The sequence below is a fragment of the Zosterops lateralis genome, assembly GCF_965231275.1.
Source record: "Zosterops lateralis genome assembly, chromosome: 4".
NCBI classification, from domain to species: Eukaryota; Metazoa; Chordata; class Aves; order Passeriformes; family Zosteropidae; genus Zosterops; species Zosterops lateralis.
The window spans coordinates 65,840,333-65,852,880 of NC_139765.1; the positions used below are offsets into that span (position 1 = coordinate 65,840,333).

A 12,548-nucleotide genomic window follows, 5' to 3' on the forward strand; every position below is an offset into this window, starting at 1 on the left:
GTTGGAATATGTGAACTATATACTTAAATAGGATTCTTTTCTTTTCTTAATCTTCAGTTTATTTTCCTTTTAAAATAACCGTATCAAAATTCCAAAGGTCGGCTACTGTCATCATTTCCAGATTTTATCTTCTATTGCCCAATTAAAAAAAAAAAAAAAAGAAAACAACCTTACCACTCCTTTTGAATCATTCTTCAAATATTTTCTTAAATTTAGCAACAGGAAAGAAATTAAATTCTCCTAATAAATGAAAGTTAATAAGCTCTTTTCTATCAGAGAGAAAGAAAACCTCCCAGGAGTACGAAATTAAGCAGTACATAAACGTAGGATAGATAAGGTATCACTTTAAAGGGTAGCTGGAAATTGATTTCTGATTAAAACCAAATATTTAAAACCACAAAGGACTTTTCCAGATCAGGAGAAGTAGATTTCTAAAAGTAACATTTTCCTGTCCTCTATGCATTTTTACTATAAGAAAGGAATGTAATAGAAAGCAAAAATTTTTAAAAATGCGTTTTATATATATTAATTGGTACGTGGATGGTATATATATACATATATATATATATATAAATAATAACTGGATCCATCTCTAAGAGTTTGATTTCAGCTGCCATCTGTAATGAATTAGTAATGCTGGTAATTTTACTCATTTTTCAGTTTCTGACCTTCTCTATCAGATTTTGTTCCTAAGCTAACACTTCAGACTATAAATCCTTAGGAGATGGGATGCTCAAAAAATAAAATAGTGAAGTCTAATTACAAAAAAACTGTTGTGTGAAAGTACAGCTTTTTAAAGAATCACTTCTAATTAGGCTTCTAAATCTAGAATGGTGCAGGGCTTCATAAAATGAGGGGAAAATGCTATACACTGTCACAATACAGAAGAGGAAGATTGTAAGCTACCTAAACAATTAAAAAACCCAGTGGTCTTACTATATCTGTTTATAAGGTTTCAAAACAAGTTTTTAGTTAGGGAAGAAATAACACAAGTTTCCAATGAAAATGGAGGGTGGCAGAGAAGACACTATAACTTGGTAAACAGACATTAGTCCTCTCTAATATTGTACTTTATTAACCCAGCGGAATCATGTTAAGGTGTGAGAGCTGCTCTTCCTCATGGCTCCATTTAAGTATTCACTAAATTGTCCCATGGAAACTGATTTAGCTCAGCTGCAAAAAACAGGTCATTACTACAAGCAAAAAAATGGTCTGATAAGCAAAGAACTTGAGGTAGAAAGTTACTCAAGAATGAAGTTCCTTACATAAAGTTCCTCAAGAAACGGAGCTCATCCTTTTTCATGTACCCTTCAGCAGCCTTGGTAAAATCCCAGAACTCTGCTGCAGCCCATGCAGGTGACAGAAAGCTGGGAAGCATCACTAATACAAATGGGGTTAAATTATGCAGGAAGAATCAAAGGGCTCTGAAGACCAGAATTTTGTACAGCCAGAGGAAACGGGTATAAGCTGCTCATAAATAAATACAGATCATAGATTTTCGATTTTAACAAAAATTAAAGCTGAGTCATCAGAGTAACAAGGATCTGTTCCACAGCAACAATATTCCTAAAGAAGTTGCATGAAGTATCCCAAAGGGCCACTTACAGCAGCTTTGGACTGGATTATTAAAGGAATAACTGCTCCATGAGGTAGGTGGTGCTGAGAGCGGGGAGTGACACCAACTGACCAACGTGACTCCTTCCAGTTTCAGGTCCTCAAGAGAGCCATGCTCATGCCAGCAACAAGCACTTGAGTGTCCCATTGAGGCTGTCAGCTTTGAGCAGCCCTGGGGCATTCACTGGAGCCTCTCCCGTGCCTGATGCTGTGCACGTGCTCCACACTTCTCTATCAGTGCAGCCTCTGGTACCAGACAGCCCAAAGTGCTCTGTCAGTGCTGCAGGGAGCACCAGCAGGGTGTGTCCCTACCAGGAGGGAAGGACACCAGCTGAATGGCACGTCTCAAAACACTCACGCACTGATTCTGGGGCCTGTGAAGAAAGGGATTGCCTCCCTTCCTGTTTTAAAGGAATAAGAGGTGACAAAAGCATTTAGATGAAAATACAGATTCTAAACAGCTGCATGATGCAATGAGGCCAGCTTTCTTCCCTTGTTCCATTCTATGTACTAGGTATTCATCATATTGATGCTTGAGGGAAGGTATGCAATAAAATACCAGCTTTCTAGGCATCAAAATGTCTTATTAAGGCTTTGTGAATCATGTACACTATAACTCAGAAGCTTAGGCTCACTGGTATGGGTAAATTCCCCATATGACAGTCCCAACTGCAGTTTCCAAAGAACAAAGCCAGATTGAGTTGTAAACCCTTTGTCATGTTGGCACATGCAATATACTCCCCCTGAGAAACTCTTCTCCATGAAAAACTACCCTCATGTGTGAAAAAAAAAAAAAAAAAAAAAAAAAAAAAAAAAAAAAAAAAAAAAGATTCATGGCTTAGTTCAATGGGACCATAAAATGAGTACAGTAAAGAGAGCAACATGAGCCAAACAGACTGAAGGAAACCAGGAGACAGTCTAATCCTAGTTTTGTTATTGCCTTACTCTATGTGACAGTCAGGTCTCAATTTTCCCACCAGTAAAATGACAATAACGTGTCTTTCTTTTTTTAATTTTTTTTCTTGATTTTCTGAAGAACTTTGTAATTCATAGCTCAAAAATCAAAAGCGAAGAAAAACAGTAAGATCAAGGAGCACTGAGAAAACATACAATGATGATCCAATAAGAATGTCACCCTGCTGCATAAGACAATATCACAAATGTCATGCCCCAATGCAATAAGAGTGGGTGTTCATGGATTGCATCCTGAGAACTAGAACATTTGTCACTGCTGTATACTGACCCCAGGTCACTTCACTGAAAATTACTGCAAACACTAAAAATTTACTGAATTTCCCAGAAAACACTGGAAAGAATTTAATGCATTCTCTGTATTATTTCGTGGAAAACAAAGAGTGTTACAATTATCACAGAATCACAGAATCTTCTGAGTTGGAAGGGACCCACAAGGATCATTGAGTTCAACTCTTAAATGAAAGGCCTGAACAGGGACTGAGCCAGTGACCTTGACATTATTAGCACCATGTTCTAACCAACTGCACTAATTAATGGGAAAATGATCTGGTTTTAGCACATCATATTCGTATACCAGTTGTTCTCTAAATATCTCACATCTGCTGCATTGATGTGGGCAGTATGGAAGTCTACAGCTTGAGGAACTAGATAGATTGTTCTCACATACAAATCCTAACAGGAAAGTTACCCCAAGCAGGTCTTGTAACTGATTCCCACTGTGATTGCTGTACTGTGGAATTCAGTATTTTGAAGTCATCAGCAAACAAAGGAGTTTGATACATCGAAGTTCCTCATCTAAATTTCTCCCTGTATTTGAAAACTAACCAGGCTGTCCTTAGAATTTTTTCATCTGGCTTTCTTTATAGCAGTTTCATCAAGGTTTAGAATACTTAAGAGATCCTTAAAAGCCAAGAATTTATCCTTAATCTTGTTTACATCTGCTGCAGACCTTTGCCTGTGGTACTATTTCCCAAACCTGGAACACACATCTAGGAAATAAACTGACCAGAATTTCCATCTCCAATTATTTCATAATAACATAAAATTGAATCTCTGATAGATACAATCTGATGTAACAGGAAGGGGGAAAGAGAGAATATGAGGCTTGTTTCAAAGTGATTTAAAACACAGCAGGAAAGATAGTGTTAGTGTATGGCATTCTTTATTTCCATGGTGCTGTCACACTGGAGCTCAGAGAAAATAGAAGTTGTGTATTTGGAAGACACATTCATAAGATTTTAGTAGCTTAAATTTGGGATGTGGCTGTTAGAGTGAATCTTCATATTAGAACCAAATGGGCTTCAATATTTCATCTGTCTGGGACAAAGTGACATCTCCACATGCCCCAGTTCTCCTCTTAAACTGTGATTTCCAGCACAACTTAAGTAGCAGCCAATACTTCCAGCCTCAAGGGTTTTCTGAAAAGTGCATTTTCATGTGTATGTTATGAGCACACGCAAAAGCTTAAAGAAAATAGACCAGATGTTGATTTCATTTACACTGGATTAAATCTTGAAAGGCTTCAGTGCTTCTATACTTCATTTTCCACAGTGTAACCACAGCAGACTTCTGACTACTGTCTGTTTCTCCCAAAAGGAAACCATACACCAGGATTTTTAGGGTAAATGGCATTGCTCCTGACATGTTTATCACTTCAGACTAAAAACAAATCCTACCTTTGAAAAAGCCAATGACCAATATAAGCAAATGTTTTCAGAGAGCAGGATACTGGCCATTCTTCATAGCTAAACACATGGGCAAAATACAAAAATGACAGCGGATGTTTATGGAAACATAATTCATGGCAACAATGCAAAAGGAAATAACAGAGACACTCTCTTCCACCTAGGACTGCTGTCATTCTGGACTCATACTGCTTTCTTCACGTCTTGCTCCACCTGTTGTTTTGTGTCTGTAAACACTTTTCAAAAGCTTTCACTTTGTCTACACAGGTGCCTAAATTTAAACCTAAATTTAAGTCAAACAACTTTATAGAGTAAATAGCTCAGCAGTAAGACCCCTCCAACGGCTGGCAAGCACAAAGATATCACTTCTGCCTCTGGAAGCCCCTAACCTGAAGTTTCACTGGCTTTATCCTAGATTATCTCATTCCTGATGTCCCACTTTTGTAATTTTAAGTATCTCCAGTGGTTTCCACATGACTCTTTGGCCTTCAATTATGTTTCCTGGCAAACCTTTTTTTCTGACAGGTCAAGAAAGCTTCACTCTCAGACTGTCTGCAGTTTTGCTGACAGGCAGGAAGCTAACTTCCTTTGAGCAACAGAATAAGCAGTATATATTTTTTAAGAAGGAGCAATCTCGGTATTACTATGTTTCAAGCCTGCAATAAACACCTCAGACTCTGTGTATTCCTGAGGCTCAGCCCTGATGGGAAGAACCAAAGCTTCCTTTCAGTACTGGCTAAACTCCCACTGGGCTCATTTCTAATTGAGACCACACTTATATAGACTGACAGAAAGTTTCTCAGAGCAATGAATGTGAAATTCTGCTCCTGTATCTCGAGGGTACTATTTTACATAAATATGCATATGCATTTGCATATATGTTCCCCTTCCTGCAGAGATGGGTGGGTCACACTGCAAATACAAGCCCACTTGAACTGTTGGCAAGCATTGAGTTAGAGAAAAAAAAAACTATGTGCAGCTATTTCACAAGCACTTCCCCAGCAGATAAATATATATTTATGCATATGTATATTTTCCCTGTAAAATGCAGATAATAGTCCATACAAGAGGGCATTCAAGGATGTCACAAGACAGCTGCACATGCCAGAAAAATAGTAGCAACTACAAACCAAGGATGCTCCAAGCAATGATAATTTGTGACCCAGAGCCAGTGCACACTGGGACAGATGAAAACAACTTGTTTCAAAAGCTGCTATTGGGGATCTGACATGTTTATCTATTTGGCCCACATGGGGCCGTGTCTTCTAGCACTGACAGCTCCTGCAGGTTGGCAGCTTTTCAAAAGCTTGTCAGGCCTTGATAGCATTCCTATTCCTGCGGAGCTGGGCGGGTCAGGCTGTGGATCACACCGTGATAATGGGGCTGACACGTAACCCCGTGTGCACTGCAGGCACAGCCACAGAAAGGGGCACCACTGCTCTTCTGCAGATATTTACCCACTGTTTACCCAGCTGACAACATGTTGTGCTCCGTATTTATTTAGCTTAAGGAGTAAAATAGAAAAGGCTTTAAGCACACTCACAAAAAAAAATCTGATGTGCTAAAGTGCTGTTTCCAGCAGGATCCCAGAGCCTGGTGTTCCTACAGAATTCCTTCTCCATCTTTCCAGCCTCTCATGCTATTAAACATCCTTTTGTTTTACATGGCACTTCTGCTGGTAACAGCACAGAGGCCTTTAGTAGAACTGCTTTCTTTAGCTGACCGTCTTTCTTTTACTCATAGGAAGAAATTACAATTCTTCCAGTTTGCAAATAGCTTGCAGAAGAATTTGTCAGGCATGTGAGGATCTTTCAGAAAAAGGCTGTGGCACTCGATAATGCCACTCCAGCAACGGGAGCTAATGGCTTCTGTACAGGAAAACTTCAGAGAAAATATATCCCTGCTACAGAAAGATGATTATCCTTTGCTAAACTTTATATATTTATTGACTATAATCACTTTAGCTTTCTGCATTTGCCTGTCATTCTGGAAGACTTGCCTATTACACTGTGGTACTTACTGTTGTTTTATAATGAGGTTTGCAAGCACTGGAAACCGGACAGATTTTTTTCAAGCTGCCAGCTAAGGAAGTTTTCAACCTATTACACAATAAATTGAATAAAAACTACAATGATTTAAGAAACTGGGACTCCAGCAGAACTATTGATTTATTTTATAAGGAAAAATACACCAGGAAATAAAGCCATAACTTAATATATGTAAGTCAAATTAACTAATTTAGGTAAATAAATAGGCTTTAAAAAGGAAGTTATTAAATTATATATATGTATACATTAGAGAAGGGAGCAGGATACAATGCTTTGGATGCTTCTTTGAATACTATTCCAGAAATGTCTTAATATAGAGCTAAAAAACAATCTTGCCAAGTAATTATATCCACATATGAGAACAAATTATTGGGGATTCTGACTTGGCTTTTGGACGTATCAGTAGCTCCTAACAAAACAAATATCTGAAATTGAGAGCTTTATTAAAATAAGATGAATCTACCCAGCAAAGAGCATTCTAAAGTTCACGTTCAGATTTGTTTTAAAGAAAGGAAACCCTAAACTATGCACAATCTTGCATTCTAGTCTCAGAGTTGTTCCACCTCTCTCACCCCCTCAGCTTGCTTTTAACACTCCCTCCTCAAAGTCATTACTAAACACACCATTTATAGGCAGAAACTTAATATTCTAATCAATTTCTACTCATTTTAGAGGCTGTGTGTAAGCAGATTGTTTTTTCCAGACGACTCGTACTCCAGAGGAGTACAAAGGACACACTTCAGACCCTTGTAGTCCCAACATGTGTGGTTTCCTCACACTGGGAAAGCCTGGAAGGGAGCCGCCTGGCCCGGTGCCAACCCAAACTAGGGTCAGTCTAAACACAGCACCGGCAAATGCTACTTTGTGACACTTCACTGCTACTGTAGAGTATCCTTCAGCATCCTCCTCAGTGGCTGAGATTTATACACAGCTCCTCAGGCAACTTCCTTCGCCTCATCCCTTCCCTCCCCTGACAAGATTCAACCAGCCAAGCACAGTGGGATTAAAGAGAAACCCTGGTGTGACATTGCCTTGTGTTACCTGGGCATTTACACAAGGAGATACATTTATAAAGTTGTTTTATGCCCATGGAGGCCATGGAAATCGTCACACCAGGATCCCCTGCAAGGCTTCTCAGTCAGTTCTTCCCAGTTAAATATATTTTGCATCATGTGTATTTTTTTCTGAAAAGTTAAATATTATCTGAATAGTTAAACTATTAGTTTACTACCAAAAGAAGTAGAAGTATTTGAACCTGCACACATATTTAGTCTAGATATGCAAGTGGTTAGGAATTTTATTCCCTCCTTTCCCACAGATATGTAAGCAATACATTCTCTATTCATCTTAGGAAAAGCAAATTTTCCTTCCAATACAAAATGAGTCTTTTTTTCTGTAACATCTATACTACTGTCTGATTGCAGATTAGCTCTCCTGGCTGCGTCTGTGTTTTGCTCCTCTTGGAAAGCACAAGGTCCATAATGATCAGTGGTGGTTTGGCCAAAGGGAAAACATCACCAGCTTGGACTGAGGGGTGGCTCACCCAGGGGGCCACCACCCCCAGCAGGGTCTGGGCTCATAAAGCCCCACTGAACATAATGGGAGGTGACAGCACTCAGCATCTCTCAGGAGGCAAGCAGCATCCCACAGAAACAGAAGTCTGCTTTCCACACAAACAAATCTTGTTTTCTACAGAAAGCTTACACCAAAAATCAATTTGTAGTCTGAATATTTGCAATTATAATTAGCAGTGCTGTAATTAATGCAATGTCCTGAGGGGGTGGTGGATTTTGAGTCAATTACTGAGATGACAGAAGCCAAGGTAAGTGCTTGATAAAGCATCCCAGGAAGAAATTTCCTGAAATACTCAGAATCTGAGCTTTACAAAACCTGTGCTGCATGTGCAGCATTGCCGAAGTCAAGATGAGGAACAAGATATTCCACCTGGTACTGTATCTCTTCTATACATAATGATAGCAAGTGTTGGTCTCACACATGTGGGCAAAACAGTCTCTTGTTCCACCTGTTCAGCCCCTGCCTGCAATCACATTAATTCAGGGTCAGTTACCTCTTCAGAGCTGGCAGCAGAACACAGTAATTTAAAACCCCCTTCTGGTGCCTAAAGAAAATACCAAACACAGCTGAGAATTCTAATTTTCTTCATATCTGGAAGAAGCAGGAAACCAGTTTTCATTTGTTCCTGTGCAAGCATCTGGTTTTCACTCATAGCAGTCAACTGTGCTTACAAAAGCTCCAGTTCATCATGTCTGCTAGAAATATTGAAGGCTAAATTGTCATCTTATTATCTCAAGTTAACACATTGTCACTGGGTACAGGCAAGGGACTACAGCAGATCCCAGTGGAAGCTTTTCCTATCACTAGTAATTCTAGATATTAACAAAAATGCTAAAATTGCCACTTACATTTTACTATAATTTAAACCATCCAAATTGCCTCTGCTCTGTTCAGTATTACAGTAAAGCAATCCCAGTGATGCCAGGAAGCAGTGAAAGAACTGTCTTCAGTCGTTTCCTTCCAAATGCTTTTCAATGAGGAGGGTAACCATGACTAGAGGAGCTGAGGAGTGAACACTCTGAGCTACATTTTTCCTGTTTTCTGACATTTTGATGCTATTTTCATGCACTTCCACACAGCTGATCTCTTGCAGGTCATTAGTCACACAGGAGATTATATCATGAGAAATTAAATTGATTAAAGGCAATATGTATAACTATCGGAGGTGAGATTATCAAATCTTGGCAAATTGCATTGCACAACAAAATCTGCAGTTACCCAGTGAAGAAATAAAAAAAAATAAAAACACAATATAAACAGAAGAATCTAACAAAATTTAACTTAGGAGATAAAATCTGCGGAACGTGCACTGACCTTTTTCACATTTTTGTTTACATCAACCAAGTTGAGCTGGAAGATGTGGTCCTTTGCCCCGACTAGCAGTCGGCCCCTCTCCTCATCTAGCAGCAGGGTTCGAAAATCAAGCCCCTCTGCTGAGCCCAGGAATGGGATGCAGCTGTTGGAAAGCAGCAAGTCTGTGGGAAAACGAAGGAAATCTTTATAATCAAAATGTTTATATATGACTCATCAGTGTCTTTTATAAATATATGCATGGAGTATACCAGTGAGATAAGTGCAGTCTTGGAGCATGTCTTTCCAGAGTCATAACACAGTCCTGTTAACTTTGGGGTTCTCTGGGGTTGTCTTTACATCCAAATTGGGTAATATTTCTTTCATAAAATATTTTTCTATATAATTTTTTTAATATATTATCTGTATGGCATAAAATAATCAGAAATTCAACATAAATTAGAAACCACAGAAGACAGATCTTTGCAAAACGCGTGCTATATCTTTCCTTCATTCTAAAAAAATGAATTATGTTTATATTATCATACTCATGGATATACATGCTTAAGGATCAATACCTCACCATATTTGGTGTTCCAAATATAAAGCAGCAAAGAAGGTCAATGCCAGCCAAGAATAATTAGGATCAGGAAAATAGTGGGTAGAGGCATTTGAAAATCACCCAGTTCAACTCCCTCAGTATGAGGAGGATCAGCTTGGTCAAAGCCCCACCTAACACAGCCTTGAATATGTCCAGGGATGAGGTATCCACAGCTTCTCTAAGCCAGTTTCTCACCACTCTCATAACAGAAAATGCCTTTCTTATATCCAGTTTCTTTCTACTCTCTTCCAGTTTAAAACTACTGCCCCTTGTCCTGTCACTGAAGGCTTGGGTAAAAAGCTCTTGCTCCTCTTTTTTACAAGCCCCCTTTATATATTGAAAAGCTGCAATAAGGTCTCCCTCAGAGCCTTCTTTTCTCCTGGTGGAACAACTCCAAACTTCTCAGCCTGTCCTCGTGTGGAAGGTGTTACAACCCTCTGACCATAATCAGGGCTCTTCTCATGATTCCTTTCAAGGTCCATGTCTTTCTTGAACTGGTGCCCCAGAACTGAATGTAGGACTGCAGGTGGCGTCCCACCAGAGCAGACTGTAGAGGCAGAACCCCTCCCTCTACCTGCTGAACACACTTCTTGTGGTACAGCTCAGGGTACAGCACACATTGCTGGCACATTGATCCATTCTTTCATTCATCAGTATCCCCAAGTCCTTGTCTGCAGGGCTGCACTCAACCTATTCTTCGCAGAATCTATTCATCATCCAGTCTGTGTTGATATGAAAGACTGCCCTGACCCAGGTGTGGAATCTTACACTCAGTCTTTTTGAATTTCACATGGTTTACATGGGCCTCTTTCTCCAGCCAATCAAGGGATCTTCAAAGATAATTTATTCCAACTCAATAAGGATGGTATAGTAAGGGGAACATCCAGTAGCAACACCTCTAAGATCCCTATTAAAATCCAAAATTTGACACTAGAGTTTTACTGTGAATTAACAGTAGCTTCAAATCTCTTTTAAAAGGTAATTAAGGGGAAAAAATGATGCTCTGGGAAACTAATGAAAGAATCTATAATGCTGCAAAAAAGCTAAAGGGCTGTAAATAAAAATTCTGTAACATTCTGCCTAATAAATACTCTGTGGATGTAATTCTGGATGAGGACACAAACAACATATAGAAAAGAGCACAAGGATAGTTAAGTCTTGTTGGGTAGTCATTACTTTGGGGAAAAGAAAATAAACATGTGAATCAGCTCTTCCACAAGCCAACTCTCCAAGCTGAACTATTTGGAAACCATCAGACAGAAAGGCAAATCCTATATTTAACTGAATATAAAATTAAGGGTATTTCCACCTTCCTGGCACTGGATGGACAATGTAGCATTCCTGCTAGAGACTTACTGCAAAAGTTATTTGCACATCCTGATCATGATAAAAATTAGGGCCAGTGTTTTGGAGAAAAAGTATTGAATGAAATAAAGGGAAAAAATCCCACCCAAACATTTTTCTCCAAATACTCTCAAAAACCATGGCAAGAAAAGATTAGGTTCTGTTGCTGGTTAATAAATAGCACTCTGGGAGGAAAAATATTTTATCATTATTAATCTAACTGGAATATAATTATGACAATTATTTTTTGGCTCAGTCACTTCTATTTAAACTTGTGTGCATTTGTCTGGTTCAGTGCAGGGTGTTGTTAAGGTACAATCTGAAAACAAATTGTCATGCATTGCCACTCCTATTCCCCTAGGTGAGATTTATTTGGCAGAACTTTGGAAAAAAAATTCCTGCTTCACATTGAAAAACTACATCCAATGCTGGGCACTACATTGCTGTACACCAGCACTGTCCTTTCTCACATACTTTTTGTGAAGACAAAGATGTCAGGGTTTGTTTTCCAAACGAGTAACACTTTAAAAGATCTGTTTATTAATTGCCAGCAAGATCATTTAGGAGCAGCTTATGGGTAACATGGTACTATAAAAACAATAGTCCTCATCTGCAGGACACAGATAACTAACATATAGAGTATGAGAGAAAAAAATTCCTTCCCATCTGCGGCCACAGGAATTTGATCTAAGGAAGGATAAATGATATGCTTATGCAAATACTCCAAAGCACTTTCCCTACTTAGAGCCATGAAAACTATGGGCCTTTACAAGAGTGTCAGTTGCAAAAAAATGTGGATTTGATTCTCCACATACATGAAGGATGATGACTGAGACTGCTGTCTACTTCCCATTTCCTTCTCATTTGAAAGAAATTATCTCTGAAGAGACCATTCCAAATGGACATTGGTCATCTGTTATTCAACAGTTCTAGAATATTTCAGTAAAAAACCCCACCTAGAAGAGCTACAATAGTGAGGGAAGATGCTGCCTCATGACTGGAATGCCCAAGTGGGAATGAGCCCTGTCTGATACCTTGTAAAATAATTTATTTCACCACATCATAAGGAAAACATCTGTAGAATATTCCAGATTGAAATGACAACACTGCACACTCCCTTCTTACTGACGCAGATGACAACACAAGCTGCAAAGTGGTGAAGAATCAGGTTTGGTCAGTTATTTACTATTGAAAACAGCTTGGAAATAGGACTCTGAGCATGACTACTTGGTAGGATTATAACTGTAACATGACCTAATAAAATTTCACAATAAACATTAACAGAGGGCTGATTAAATTGCAGCCAAATTAATCATTCTTCTCACTCCATAAAACAACACAATCCAATCTTATGCATTGAAATTTCCCTTCACAGAGAGACATATTTACTATCACCAAGGATATTACACTGGAAAA

General features: G+C 38.8%; 1 protein-coding gene across 3 annotated transcripts in view; it reads right to left on the reverse strand.

Annotated features, from left to right (window-relative positions):
* The window catches only part of SEMA3D (semaphorin 3D), a 133,856-nt gene that overhangs the window by 67,561 nt on the left and 53,747 nt on the right, over positions 1 to 12,548 (reverse strand). For all 3 annotated transcript variants that reach the window (XM_083860276.1, XM_083860277.1, XM_083860275.1), the window contains exon 3: positions 9,212 to 9,372. In XM_083860276.1, the coding sequence (XP_083716402.1) occupies positions 9,212 to 9,372 (161 nt within the window). The remainder of the gene's footprint in view (positions 1 to 9,211; positions 9,373 to 12,548) is intronic.